Below are 14804 nucleotides of genomic sequence, written 5' to 3'. Positions count from 1 at the left end.
ATGTGTGTGCACGTGTGCACATGCACACATACAGACTCAATCCACTCCCAGGGGCAGACCACACTGCATACACCCAGAATCCCCAGGAGAAGTGTTTGGAACAAACCCCGGAGTGCAGTGGGGTGATACATTATGGTGACTTTTGTTTGTTTTCCTTATCTTCATTTTCAGACATTTCTACGATGAACCTGAATTACTTTTTTAATTAGAAAAGCAAATGAGAGAAGTTAAAGAAAGAGAAAGCAATAGAAGAAAACGCCCAGGGGTTTAAGAAGGTTCAGTTGCGCATTAGAGATGTCTGTGCCGAGGATTCAGACTCAGAACTCACAACTAAGCTGGGGAAAATTCTGTTGGACCCCCAGGGCTTGTTGTATGCTTGGAGACCATCATCACAATGAGCTCTAGCTGGAGGAGAGTGTGTGAGATACGTATGGCTGAAGTGTTTTGTCCCTATTTCCCAAATGGATGCTTATTTTATTTCTATTCTTGTAATTTGTATGATGTATGGGGCAGGCAACAGGTTCGTGTCACAGTGTGTATGTAGTCAGATGGCAACTTGCTGGAGTCAGTTGTGTCCTTCCATTATGTGCATCCCTGGGGATCAAACTCAGGTCCCCAGACTTGCTTGGTAATCATTTTACCAGTGATCCATCTCGATGGCCTCAGGTTGGATGGCACATTGTCTCCATGCTGCCACAGGACCAAATGTGAGGTTGCAATGTCTCTACCACAGAAGCAGAAGGCAAAGGACTCTGTGGCAGGGTGGGATGGAGCCTGTCTCTCCCAAAATCCTAATCCCTAGACTCTGCATGTGACTCCACTTGGAAACAGGGTTTCTGTTGCACTTGTGTCGTTAGTGTGGGCTCCAAGCCAACATGATGTTTCTTTGCTCTCATGCATCCATTTCTAGACACTAACCCTGGGGAAGCAGATGGGGGGGGCTGGGGGATGGGGAGGGGGCAGAGAGCTGTGATGTACAGAATGTAGATGTACACATACAAAGATGCAGACACAGGAGGAGGCAAAAGAAGATGGAAGTGATGCATCTCCAGACAGAAGGACACCAAAGCCTGCCTGCAGAAGCACAGCAGAAAACAGAGGAACGGGGAAACAGCTAGCCTGCCCACACTGCAACTCTAGACTCCCAGCTTGCAGAGCCCATGGCTTCAGTCTTCAGTCTCTGGGTGTCACAGCTACAGAAAGCAGAGTGTCTGAGCAGCCAGCTTGGTCAGGCTGGGACAATACTGTGAGTTACAGCAATACTGTGTGTTACACACTGGGAGGTCCTCCTAAGAGAGATAAGGTGGTTGTCTCTTGAGTTGAGAGCTGCTAGAAGCACAGGCCAGAGGGACCCTCCACCGAAGCCCTGCCTACCTGGGTCTCCAGGTCAGTCACCTCCAAGTTCAGCTTATTCAGGTGTTTGTTCACAAATGTGATGAGAGACTGTCATGGCAGAGAAGCAAAGGCATTATCAGCAACGTTCTGCAGAACTCCCCCCCTCTTCAACATGGTGGTTTGAGACCCTCCAGATCCTCCTCTGGTGGCTATAATTAAAAGGTTATGTATCAGACACTATACTCTAAAGCCAGCACTAGTCTTAATGACCCAGTGCTAACCGGGATCAGGCTGTATATTCAGTCTGTGGTCTACACGACCCTATTGTAAAGGAGTACTGCCATGCCACACATTGCTGGCTGTGGTCTCAATGCACAAGGCCAACCTTAGGAACCTCAAACACCTTTCATCTCTATCTTAGCCTGCCTTGGATACGCAGAGAATCTAAACAGGTCCCATGAGGGGTGGGGTTGGGAGGGGTTGGGGGGAGATCTACCTTCTTCACAAGGTTGAGTTTGTCTGGTGCGTGATCGAAAAGCGTGTCGAAGGCATCCCGCTCTGCCATGACATGCAAGAGAGAACACAAAGGGGAGATGGAGAGAGGACTCTGCTGCCCTCATCCCAACCTTCAACCATCAGTTCTGGAAACAGCCACCCTGCTCCCTGGGGATATTCTGCCTTGGGGCTCCTGCCTACTTGGTCCCTCTAGTTTCTGCCAGAGCAGAGGAGCCTGCGAATTGGCATTGTCTCTGAGTGTGAGTAAAACTGCAATCATAAGCTGACTTATGAACCAAGGGTTCAGGAGGGCTTTCTCAAACTCTGTTAACTATCTGTAACGCTTTGGGCGTGGAATACCGAGCCACACATGAGCACCTATGTGCTTCCATGGAGCACTTGAACATCCTGGACTCTACTTTCCTACGCTCCATCACTGTCTGGAATCCCAACACTTCAACTCTTGGCCAGGTCTGCTGCCCCCATGCCAGGTCCACCTCCCCTTAGCAGGGGATGGCCACAGCCTCCAAGCCGTCTGACCTCTTCTCCCTCAGCAGCCAGACTCTAAAAGTGCAACTAGATGTCTTCTTGCCACTGGCTCATGGGAAACCTACCTCTCATCACTCTTAGACTGTGGTCCATCCTTTCTCCTCAGTATAACAAGATGGCCACCCTCTCACACTTCTCCCAGGCTTTACAAAATGGTCTCTCTCTACCCCTGAGGTGCAGACATGCCTCAGGGCCTTTGACACAGCTGCACTGCCCCCAGGTTGCTCTCCAAGGTTACCTGCTTTGAAGGGCTCAGACTAGTATTTATCACAACTTGAAATGACAGTTTCTCCTTGCAGTACTGTCTGCTGGACTTTTGGTCCCTAGCCCTCCTGGAGAGATGGAGCACTCTCCCCCTGCTGGCCCTGTCTCTAACCCCAGCGTCAGGGAAGAGCCAGCAGAGGTGCTCAATGTAAAGGCACCTGAGCCCTTGGTGTCCCCTGCAGGCAGCCGGTTCCTCCCTGAGATGTGTCACCTCTCTCTTCCCTGAGGAATCACAGCCAGTTCTGTCACCTGTGTGCAAGCTACCACCCCAATCAGCACACAAGTCCCCATCCTTCTCTACTTGATTGAGGCCATCAGAGGATAGAAGCCTTGCAAAATTAGGACATGTAAAAAACAAGTTGGCAAAGAGGTAACACCGGAACCCAGAAACCCCTCCCTTCCCACAAAAGACACCTCCAGTCCACCAAGGCTGACAAAGGAAAAGAAAATTTTTTAATCTGAAAATCTGCATGTATCTCTGGCTCAGGACACAAGCACTCCAAAGTGTCTGTGGGTGGCCTGGGGCTCATTGTAACACTGTGGCACACCTCTGGGGGCAGACTTAAGATGCTAGTGAGAGATGCTGACACATGAATTTGTATGAACTACATGTGACAAACAGAGCACTCAGAAAAGCCTACTCTATGCAAATGAACTAAAATACCCTTGCTATGCAAATGAGGGAAAATCGGCTCCAAGGTAACTGGGAAGCCCAGCTCTGCACACTGGAGGCCTTACTTCCTCCCTTGAAAGTGAATCCTTCCTCAGTAAACTGGCTGTTCTGGCTGCAACTGTGCATCTCTCTGCTCTGTTCCTTGCTCTTTGTTCAGGGACACAAGAACCCCTCTAGAGGTGCCCTCTGAACTCTATTATCTGCTAGAAGTCTTTGGACTAGATGGCTGCAGCCCAAGTCCAAGCACAGGCCTGGGACCCCCAGAGCCCACAGAGCACTGCAAGGGACCTAGGCCTCGACCTCTGTCTTCTCGGTTCTTGGGGCATTGTGTGCTCTTGGGACCCAGCTAGCTGTCTATTCCCAGCTCCAACACAGAGCCCTGGTGGGACTGGGGGCACAGGGAGCCTTCTCTCACCTTGTGGGGAGAGGAGGAGGAGGGAGAACTAAGAAGACTTTGGAGAGCTGAGAAAGCCAGGGTTCCTAGGAGAACAGGCAGCCAGAACAGTCTATGAGAAGCCTCCTAACCCCAACAAGAAGGTGCCAGAGACTCAGGCCAGGGTCTGGAGACATCTCCATCCAAACTGGGGCCTCTTCTTCAGTCTTGGGGAAGGTGAGAGGCAAAATGGAGAGAAGGGACGTGTGTGTGTGTGTGTGTGTGTGTGTGTGTGTGTGTGTGTGTGTGTGTGTGTGTGTGTGTGTTCAAGCTTGTGTTTCTGTTGGGGGAAGGGAGGCAGCTCCTTCCTCTAAGAGTTGGTGGGGACAAAAAGCCACCCTCAATTACCACCATCTGTCACTCACTTCCATAATCAGTTAAGTCAGATTATCCCCCTGAAAACAATCTGTAAAGGGGCAAAAGGAGCTTAGTCCTCTTGAAGCAGTGCAGCCCTGTAAAGCAGCTTAGGCAAAGCCCCAGGAGCCCAGGCGCTTGACGTCACTCGTTTATTTAGCCTGGCCACTGCTGGGCTGGCAGAGTGTTAAGTAGGCAGATGCTGGGAGCCTCCCACGCTGGCTGCTCACCTGGGCCTACAGGACATATTATGTGGCCCCGTGACCAGGAGGGGCTAGGGGCTCTAAACAGGGGTTAATGGGGTCAGGGCAGAGCTGGTTTGGTATCCTCACCGAGTGATTTGAAAGCCCACAGACTTCAGGCCACTTCCCTAGCCGAAGGGTCTCTTCCTCTGTAAGCAAGAACAAGCCCCCAACCCTTCCCCAGCACCCCTGTGAGCATCAGGAGTTGGGATGGGACCACAGGGATAAGCCCAGCCATCAGGCATGTCTGGGTCTCCACAGTTTGCCTCCTGTGCTGGAGAGGTTACTAGTTGGGAAGGGCACAGAGAGGAGGATCCCACATCTCCCTGGACCTTTACTCAGTTTCCTTTATACTAAAGGTTCTCCCCAATCCACACTTCTGACTCCCCTGAAAGCAAAGGCTGGGACCACAGTGAGCCACACATCCACCTGTCATCAGGGGCTATACACAGGACAGGGCTGGAAGCTCATATTTCCGTGCCCCCCACCCCCGCAGCCCCCTTCTCATAACCTTCAGCTTCTAAGGTTTGGCTTACTGGTCCCTGGAGCACCCGAGTGTGTACCCACGGACAAGAGGTTAGAGTAACGTTGGGACGGGAGGAAGGGCCTTGAGGTCTGAGCCAGGCTTGCTTAGAGAGATCCGAAGGGGAAGGGCAAGCCAGCCAGAGGGAACAGAATGTGCAAAGAGAAACATTAGAGATTCCAGATTTAAAAGCAGGGAGGGGACAGGCGTGGGGGGGGGGGCTGACAGGAGCTCAGCTTGGCATCCTGGGTGGTGACCAGGGGGTGTAAACAGGGGTGTGAACCCCAGGTCAGAGTTTCAGCACAGGTTCCAATGAGAGCTGAATTGGGGAGACTGAGTCACAGCAATTTGAGAGTGGGATGAGGAAGGTGCTTCTATTCTTGCCCGTCCCATCCCAACAGCATCAGAAAGGGCTCCTGAGTGGGGGGGACTGGAGAGGAAGGGCCACCAGCTAGAGAAAAGGCAACTGGCAAAGCCGTTGCTATGGAGACCAGACTATAACCTCCCAGCTCCCAAGAGACTTGTTTCCAGGGAGAGGAAAAACCTGCTCCCACCTCAGCCAGGACAAGATGCTGATGGAAGGGGCTGGGCCCCCTTTACCTGTTGGAATAATGGAAGAGTGACCAGAGAGAAGCTGCTCCCGCTGTACACAACACTTGAAGGCCAAGCAGCCCGAGAGAGCTCGTTCTTGCAAGGCTCAGCCAAGGTGGGGTCAGCATGTTATCTTGGACCTTCCTCATAAAAGATAGTGGTTCAGGGAGGGCTGCTGAGATCATGCAGGCTGGGGGTGAGTGGCTGCCTGTGGGATACTTCTAGACCCTGAGCAAAGGAAGAGGCATTGGATATGACTACAAATGTAGCAATTGCAGCACTGTCCTGGGGCAGGGAAGCACACACAAACACTGAGACTCCTGGAGCAGGGCTGGCTCTAAGTGTGGCAGATGATCACAGGCATAAATAAGGCAACCTGAGGGTAGCAGGACCTGTGTACTCTGGTTTGTGACAGGGGATCCCTAGTGAATGATAGTTAAGCTAATGCAGGAGGGAACCATGGGACAATCGAGTGGAAATGGGGTCACAGGGCTGGGCCTGTGCGTGCAGGAAGTGAAACCCAAGGAGGTCACAGGGGCTGTGATGTCCTTAGAGACCACTGTAGGGACTGTGGACAGGAAACAGAATTGACAAGGGGTGCTTTGGGATCTCCCTCGCTAGCAAAGTGCAGAGAAGCTGAGGGCTCGATGGAAACAAACATGGAGGTGGTGCACTATGGCACGATGGCAGTAGTGTGACCAGACCCTGGCAGGACACTGAAGCCAGATGTGACCAGGAATCCTGGGACAGCCATGTGCCACTTCCCCGCAAGAGGATGCCTGGGAGCCCAGGGACTCACTGCACCCAGGCTAAGACTAAGGCTGTCAGGCGCGTAACTAGGAGACCTCTTTGCGTCAGCAGAAGCACAAGGCGGGGGCGAAACTAATTGCCTGTCACTAGCTAATAGCCTGTTTCATCTTACACCAGAGCATGCGAGAAGTGAAGTGAGTACAGCCTCCGAGGCCTCTTATGGCCTCGATGTCCCCTGCACTGTGGATGAGTCCCGGTCCACCTGCTCTCCCCTTGGGAACCACATCCTATGAGCCTGACCAGGTGTTCTTCCCAGCTGCCAGGGCTCCCAAGATACACTGGGGCCCAGGCTCACCTTCCCTCAACCAAACCAACTCTTTTCAAATCCTCTGAACCTGAAACAGGGCCAACCCAAACACAGAAGTGACAGCTCCACACTCTGACACACTATCAGGTCCCCTCATTTGTCATCTTCCCGCCTCTGCAGTCCCCAGGGGTTCAGAGCCTCCTCTGTGTAGAGGATGCTCTACACGAAGATATATCTCTAAACTAGCCTGCACCTGGATACGGGCAGAGGTCCCACATGGAGCCATGTCTGCCTCCACCCTGCCTCTCCTTCATAGACTGAATAGAGGCTCCCTTCCAGCTTCCTTTATTTGTATTTAATAACAGCAACATTAAAGACTAGGAAGTTAATAGGAGAGCTGAATTGCTTTATCAAAATGTTGAAAAGCCTGTGAATCTTCCCAGCATCCATAGCACTGTCCTGGAAAAAGCTGAGGGGCCACATGGCTGTGGCTTTCTCTCCGCTCAAGACCTCTCAGGCCATCAGAGTGTGTCCACAGGGGCAATTCACATGTTTCCTTCTTTACCACCTCCTGGTTAGAGAAGGGTGCTCTGTGGGGTTTTGAAGGAGGCACCTCACCCCCAAGAATTCCCCAGTATCAGGCACATATCTGGAAATGAGGTGAGAGTTGTAGCTGGCTTCTATTTCTTTCTCTCCTACTTGCTGGCTGGAGAACACTATTGTGGCCAAGGGCTTTCTGTTTTGAATTGCCCACATCAGCCTCCCTACCTCAGCCCTGAGCTAAGCTTCTGCTTTCAGGAGTTAAAAGCACACAAGTTTTTGGTCCCTTTGTCTGCCCTCTCTTGCCTGGGGACAGGGTCCTTTCTTCCTCCTAGGTAAACTACAGACGTTCTCCAGGCTGGCACTCCTCCCTCAGTCCAGCTCACCCCTCCTACCCAAGTTCACAAGCATGCCCTTGAGAAGCCCAGAGCTTTCTGGGTTGGCCCCTGTGTGCCCAAGGGTCCCAGCATGTCCCACCCCAAACCAGGGGGTACTCACCAAAGCGGCCCATCATCATCCTGTAAACAAGAACAAAGAGTCAGATGGTCACTCAGACCAGGTCTTAAGAAGGGGACAGGTAGAGCCAAGCAGACCCCAGCACCCAGCCCCAGTGAGGGGCATGTGCAGATGACATCAGCACCTGTGACAGCAAACTTCCCTCTTTCCTGACACAGGGACCACCCTGGTATGCCATTTGGAGGGGACAGACATAACAGATCATGGGACATAGGAGTATATTGATTCTGGTCAAATTTCCTCACAGCCATACCCATTAAATAGAGCAGTGTTTCTCAATCTGTGAGTCGTGGCATCCCCTTCGGGAAGTCCAGAGACCCTTCCACAGAGTTATGTAATCAGATGCTCTGTATATCGGATATTTACATTATGGTTCATAACAGTAGCAAAATTACTTTTATGAAGTAGCAATGAAAATAATTGTATGGTTGGGGACCCCACAACATGAGGAACTGTATGGAAGGAGCCTAGACTAGAAAAGCCATTTGAATGCTTAAAGAGTAATGAGCTGTTGTGAGAACTTGGAAAATAATGCTGAGAAATCTCACTGGTAAAGTTAGGAGGAAAGTTTGAAAGTCCCTCAAATACTCTATGGGGCTTTTTCAATTTTACTTTTACCTTTTTCTGTTTTGCCTGTATTTATGTCTGTGAGGATGTTGGATCCTGGAGTTGTTACAGACAGTTGTGAGCTGCCATGTGGGTGCTGGGAATTGAACCCAGGTTTCTGGAAGAGCAGTCAGTGCTCTTAACTGCTGAGCCATCTCTCCTGCACCCTCTATGGAGCTTTTCATGTGATATTTTGAAATAATCCGTGGCTCTGGGCAGCTGGGACTCAAGACTCAGCCATGATAAACAAGAGACCAGCATCAATGAGCTAAAATCTGGGAAGTGTTTCCGTAGGGTTAGTATACAGATGCTGTGTTTCAATGGGGGCCAAGGCTGCACCTGGGGCTGGCATCTGAACTTGGTAAGGTGGTGTTGGTTTTGAAAGTATGAAAGGGTCACAGAGGAATGCTGAAGCCCGGCACTAAGACCAGAAGAAACCCTTGATGAAGGGGCAAATTCCTTTGCAGTAGAAGCCCAGGGATTGAAGGGGTCATGGAGAAAAAGGTTGAGGTTTGGGAGATGTGGTAGGGTCAGAGTCCCTGAAGAGAGAGGCCAGGATGCCATGGGTGGAGACCACAGCATTTTAGAGATGCCAGTACTACGGGGTGATCACTAAAGACATTGGCAGGTATGGCATGGGGTCAGGGTGAGCCTAGGAGACAAACTGTGTGTACTGCAGAGGGGAGAGCCAGAAAGGTAAAGCTTCACAAGGCTCCTTGAAGCCCAGAAGATAGTGAGTCCCAGACACTAAGCTATTTACACTGTTGGAGGTTGGTTTTGCTTTGAGTTGACTCTGACTGTGGCTTGAGAAAGCAGGTTGAATAAGCCAGTGAGCAATGCTTTTCCATGACCTCAGCCTGAGGATCTACCTCCAGGTTCCTTCCTTGAGTCCTGACTTCTCTCAGTGATAGACTACAACTGTAGGCTGGAATAAACCATCTACCCCTCAGTTGCTTTTGGTCAAGGTGTTTATCACAACTACGGAAAGTAAACTAAGATAGTTTGGCTGCAGCTAACCCAGCCACCTCAAAGACCTGTGGAGTCATGGTCCCGGAGGATGAGGGTGAGCTTCCTGTGAAGCTCTGCTACTATCCACATGCTCTCTTCCTGAGATTCATACAGTCCCTAGGCACCAACCTCTAGGGCAAGTGCTTGAGCTCCGTCTTATTAAATACTTTCTAAACAGACCTACTATATGCAGAACATAAAGACACAGGACCAAACACCTGAGCCTGGCCTTGGCCAGACAGAGTTTCTCCTCCACAGCTCAGAGCTAGTAACAGGAAAGATCATGAAAGGCTACAGGAATAGCAAGACCATTCACTCCCATTTGGCTAGCAAGCTGGAAGGACTTCCTGGAGGGAGAGCCCTCTGGGAAACCAGAAGGACAGATGGAAGATATCAGTTAAGTGTTAACAATGTGCCAGGTGTAGTGTGCACACCTTTGATCCCAGGACTCCCGAGGCAGAAGCAGGCAGATTTCTGGGAGTTCAAAGCCAGCCTGGTCTAGTAAGACTCTTTCTCAAAACAAAACAAAAACAAAACTAACCGTGGGCCTGTGCATCTGCAGAGAAGGCAGGGTATAGCCACAGGTACACAGCAGGGACCATGCTCTCTGCAGATGTGAGAAGCACCTGAAGCTCTATAGCTATCACAGCCCCTGTGGCCACCAGGATGGGGGTGGGGTGGACAGGAGAACCCAGCTTGGGGGGTTAGATAGGAGGCCAACAGGCAGACAAGGGACTAGAAAGATCCCAGTTTCTTCCTTGGCTACGTAGAAAATTCTGACATCCTGCAGAAATGGCTTGACAGAGGTGTCCCCTCCCTAACTCCAGGGTGCTCCTGCCCCTAAAAATGCCACCATGGCCACAGAACTCCCCAAGTCCCCACCCTGTGTCTGATCTTACATTCTACACCTGTCAGCCTGACTGCCTCCCGCCCCTGGAACAGAGGAGTCATGTCCATCACCTGCCCTGCTCCTCCCATGACCAGCTCTGGTGGGCACACAGGAGTGCTGGACACAGCTGGTGGGCTGTCAGGAGGGCATGGCCAAACCTCTCTCTGCTTTTAGGTTTTGCCCCACAACTGTGGAGCCGGTCCCCCTCGCCCTGAGCAGACTGCAATAGATGGCTTTGGCTACTTTCCACAGCCCCACAGGCCCCTGATCACTCAAGGTCATTAGGCAGAGTCTGTTTTCCCAAATCCCTAGCTCAGGATGACCCAGACTTACTCTGACCCACAGAAAAAAAGGCACAGTACAGGAATCTGGGATGAGACCAGGATGAGGATACTCAGCCTCTCAGAGCATGAAGGGAACTGGAGAGGAAGCTCAGCCTATGAGGAAAGGCAGTATGAGAGGCTGCCTGGGTCCATCAGGACCTGGGAAATACCACAGGACCTGTCACAGCAAGATAATCAGACTTGCCTGACTGAGTCCATTCCCACGGCTGACTGCAGGCGTATGAGTAAAATGAAATGAGGTGGTATCTCAAGTCAGGACACCAAGCCCCCTCCACACCTTACATTCCCTGAACTCACCCTCACCCTCCTGCAGTCACAGACCCACGGTGCTGGCACAACACAGTCCCCTCCCCGCAGCTCTGTGCTCTTCCTTGAGGGCTGCACAGAGCAGGATGGAACACACACATGACAGGGCACACCGCCATAACGTCAGCTTCTCTGGCAGTCCATTCACCATTCCTGAGTGGACTCAGTGACAGTCAGCTTCTGAAAGGCTATAGACACGCAGCCTTAGCATCCCTGTGAATGGAGCTGGTGAGCTAACTGACACCGTCGATGTTTTAAACATTGAAATAGGCTCTTTCTGGAGCAAAAGTGGTGAGTTCCTAATTCGTGGGGCATTGTGGGACCACACACATGGTGCACTATCTAGTTTGTTATTAGGGTATAGTCCCTTTAGGCTTTTGAAATTTCTGGCTTTCTCAAAGAGACCAGAGGACTCAACAGTATCTAGCATAGGGCAGTTTCTGACTGGTCACATGGTTCCTCCCTCTAAAGAAGCAACTGGTGATTGGCAAGTGAAGAGGAAGGACACATAGTCTCCATGGCTATCCTGAGCCAACACACCTGGCACCCAGACATTGTTTTAAATCTTTTGTGTGTGTTGAGGATGGAGGGGAGGCTTTGAGACAGGGTTTCTATATGTAACTCTGACTGTCCTGGAACTTGCTCTGTAGACCAGTCTGACCTCTAACCCAGACATCCACTTGCCTCTGCCTCCTGGTTGCTGGAATTCAAGGTGTATGCCACTACTGCCTAGCTTAATTTTTTTTAGTGAGAGAGAGAGAAAGAGAGAGAGAGAAAGAGAGAGAGAGAGAAGTCAGAGTCTGACTCACCATCTTGTTTTTTGAGGCAGGGTCTCTCACTGCACCTAGAGCTCACGGATTTGGCTAGACAAGTTGACCAACAGGCTCCAAAAATCCTCCTGTCTCTACCCCCCCCCCAATGCGGTTACAGACATACACCCCATAACTGAATGTTTTTTATGTGGTGCTGAGGATCAGTTCCTCATGCTCCCACAGCAAGCACTTAACTGACCAAACCATCCCTTCAGTTCACCTTCTAAAATAAGGAATTAGAAAACATCTGAGGGTAGAGACACTGGTATGGAACTCCCGGAAGAAAGTGTGTGGAGGAAGGAGGCAGGCAGGTATCCACACACAAAAGCATACACTGAGACTAAAGAATATGGAGGAACACAGGCTCACCCAGGCCACTGTCCCTGGCTGAAGCCAGAATCTGGGGCCTGGCTGGCATGAGGTGTGGGTCCCTGGGGGGCCAGTAAGCATGAGGTTAAAACTCCAAGGGGCAATGGCCATCACTTACTCTGTGGTCGTGGTCAGTTCCTCTGAGATGTGACTGGAATGCAGCAGGCCTTCCCGCTTCTGGAAACCGCAAAGCAAGCAAGTCAACACACAGACCATGTGGTGGGAGTGAAGCAGAGAACACATGCTGAGCTCCTGGTGACCCTGGGCAGGATGCCAGCCTAGAAAGGGCCACATGCCCAGTGCACACGTCATACCTGGCCACAAAGGGGACCCTTTCAGTGTCTGTGACTGTCCCCAAATTGTTCTCCACGATGCCCTGGGATATGGTCACTAAGAAAAGTTCAAGAGAAACATCCCAGGTAAGACACACCAAATAAGGGTCATATTCTGCAGCTGGGGCAGGGGACGTGAGCAGTTAGGAAGTTCACGAGTCATGCTGGGGAGACACTAGAGAAAGGACATGTGGGCAATGAACCATACAGAAGGCCCCAAGCATGTCTACCCAGGACCTCGGAACTTGCTTTTCCTTGGTGGCTTCCAATACAGTGAAGAGAGGCCACACAATGATGAGTAGTAGTGATGCACTCAGGAGCTGGAGTGAGTAGCAGAAACTGAGGGCCACAGCCATGAACCTGGGACACTAAAGACAGCCAGCGGGAGCAAAACAGGGCAAAGAGGACATTGGCTTCCCTGAAGCCAGCAGTTCTGGGAGAAGAAATCCACCTGCCACTTGAAGCCCCCGTTAGTGGCGCTTCACCCCAGAAACCCTGGCAGGCACATGGAGGCCAGGAGGAGAAGAGAAGGGATGGTGAATGGCAGACCATATGTACTGGGAGTTCCCAAAGGCCAGCCAAAGTAACCAGAACCACAGGTCCCTGCTTGAAGCTCCTGTAGAACAGTAATCTGCCCTATCCAGGGGCCCCCTGCATTCCTCCCTGTACTGACCTCCAGGGATCTTGTAGACTTGTTCTTATTAACAAGTAACAGCAGCTGGTGACTTCAGCGTGGCTCAGCCCCGGCCTCACACCAACTGGCACTCAAAAGCCCACCAAAAAGACTTCTAGGTATATTTGGTTCACTTATTTGCATGCTAAGCATTCGAGGTGCCTATTAATTGCTAGGCATTGGGGGAAATCATTGGTAATCTTGGAGCTGGATAATCGAATGGTTAGCAACATCACCCGAGTTTATAGGGAAACCACAGCAGCCCTGAGAAATCAAGAGGCCTGCCCCAAGCTTTCTCTGCTGGGGGTAAGCAAGGCTTGGCCTTCATGCCTTCCAGCCTTGAAAAGACACAAGCCTCGCTTTACCTCAAATAAGATCATGGGTTACCTGAGCAAGCATATGGACAGCCCACAGGACCTCAGGAGAGGCAGAAAGAACTCTGAGCAGGGCCTGGGGGCTACTTCTGAGAAGCTGCCATGCAGCTGAACATCCTGACCTGGTCTCTTCTACTTTGGGCTCTGCACAGACAACCCAGGAACGCTGGACAAGGCACAGCATGCTGGACGGGGCTCGCTGGGGGCAGTCAGACTTTCCAAAAACCCAAGCTTGTCTTGGACCAATGTGTAAGACTGAAAGGCAATACCCGGACGGTGAGCCTGCTCAGCACTCTTGGGGCCCCAGGCTGACGTAGGTAGGTTTAGGAACCATTTTCCCATGTGTCCTTGGGAAGCCATTCCTGGCCCACTGCCTATGAGCCAGCAGCCAAGACTAGGGCCACAGGAATGGTCCCCCTGGGTCTGCGTCACTCTCGCTGACCACAAACATCCTGATTGGGAAGGGAGCAGGGAGAAATGACAGGTGACCTTCACTTAATGTCAGAAAGGCCCTTCCCGGCAGGGTACAGCTAAGCTCCCAGAATAGAAGGGAGGTCAGAATGGCTTCAGAAACACAGGCTCAGCCAGGCCATCATGGACCACAGACCACAAAACAGATAAGTTAAAAATTCAGAGAACAGAGTGAAGCTGAGTGCCTCCAATAACATAAACACCAGTGTCATACAGGTCCCAACCGTGACCTCAGCCCTTTGGCAGACATGATGGCTCTCCCAGGCCAGATGGGTTTTCCTCACTTGGGGTCCCCACAAGTTCAGGCGAATGCCTAGCACCCGTAGTGCTTAATACATGTTTAAATGTAATACATGGTCAAATCTTGCACAGGAACCAAGTCGGACCAGCATCTGTACTCACGAATGCTAAAGCACAGGACATTACATATGGCAAATCCACGCCTGGCCCCATTACCAGGACCCTAGGTCCTGGCTCCCTTCACTAAGTAAATCAAGAAAAATGAAGCTAAAAAAAAGAGATAATGGGGAATGATGGCTTATAATATGGAGCAAATGTGGAGAGCCTTTAATTTGGGTGTCTATTTCATTCTGCCGGTCGCAGCCTCCTCCAGTGAGTAATAAGCACATTCAAGGGGATTGAATTCCGACTCAGTGGCTTTGGAGAGAAATGAACCCTCTTTTCAGAAATCTGGGAAATTAAACCTCAACACCCGTGTGCCACTCTTCAAATCAACGCCATTGTTCCTGCTCCAATCATTTCTCAAAGAGCCAGGGTGAGATATGCATTTTATCAAGAGGGAAAAATACAAGGTAGCCTCTTGGGATGAGGAAAAAAAGCTGGAAAACTACGAGAAGAAAAAGTCAGCTTGCCTTGCCAACAGAGAGCCAGACAAAGAGACAGCCCGGTGTACTTACCCGGACAACCACCACCTGCACAGTGACATGCTCCGGAAGGTGGATGGGGGCCCTGAAGTGCATAGCCAGGGAGACGAGGAGGTGAAGAATGGCCACCAGGTTTTTCCCATGGATAGCTTTGGGTGGAGAGG

General features: G+C 51.1%; 1 protein-coding gene across 3 annotated transcripts in view; it reads right to left on the bottom strand.

Moving 5' to 3' along the window:
- Parvb (parvin beta) overlaps positions 1-14804 on the bottom strand; it is an 85168-nt gene that overhangs the window by 10020 nt on the left and 60344 nt on the right. For all 3 annotated transcript variants that reach the window (XM_051189525.1, XM_051189524.1, XM_051189526.1), the window contains exons 6-10: positions 14674-14789; positions 12025-12083; positions 7555-7574; positions 1832-1893; positions 1375-1443 (exon numbers count right to left, since the gene is read on the bottom strand). In XM_051189525.1, the coding sequence (XP_051045482.1) occupies positions 1375-1443; positions 1832-1893; positions 7555-7574; positions 12025-12083; positions 14674-14789 (326 nt within the window). The remainder of the gene's footprint in view (positions 1-1374; positions 1444-1831; positions 1894-7554; positions 7575-12024; positions 12084-14673; positions 14790-14804) is intronic.

This window comes from Phodopus roborovskii, unplaced genomic scaffold, assembly GCF_943737965.1.
Source record: "Phodopus roborovskii unplaced genomic scaffold, PHOROB, whole genome shotgun sequence".
NCBI lineage: Eukaryota > Metazoa > Chordata > Mammalia > Rodentia > Cricetidae > Phodopus > Phodopus roborovskii.
The sequence above is the reverse complement of the archived record's forward strand: the minus strand, read 5'-3'. Positions and strand labels throughout refer to the sequence as shown.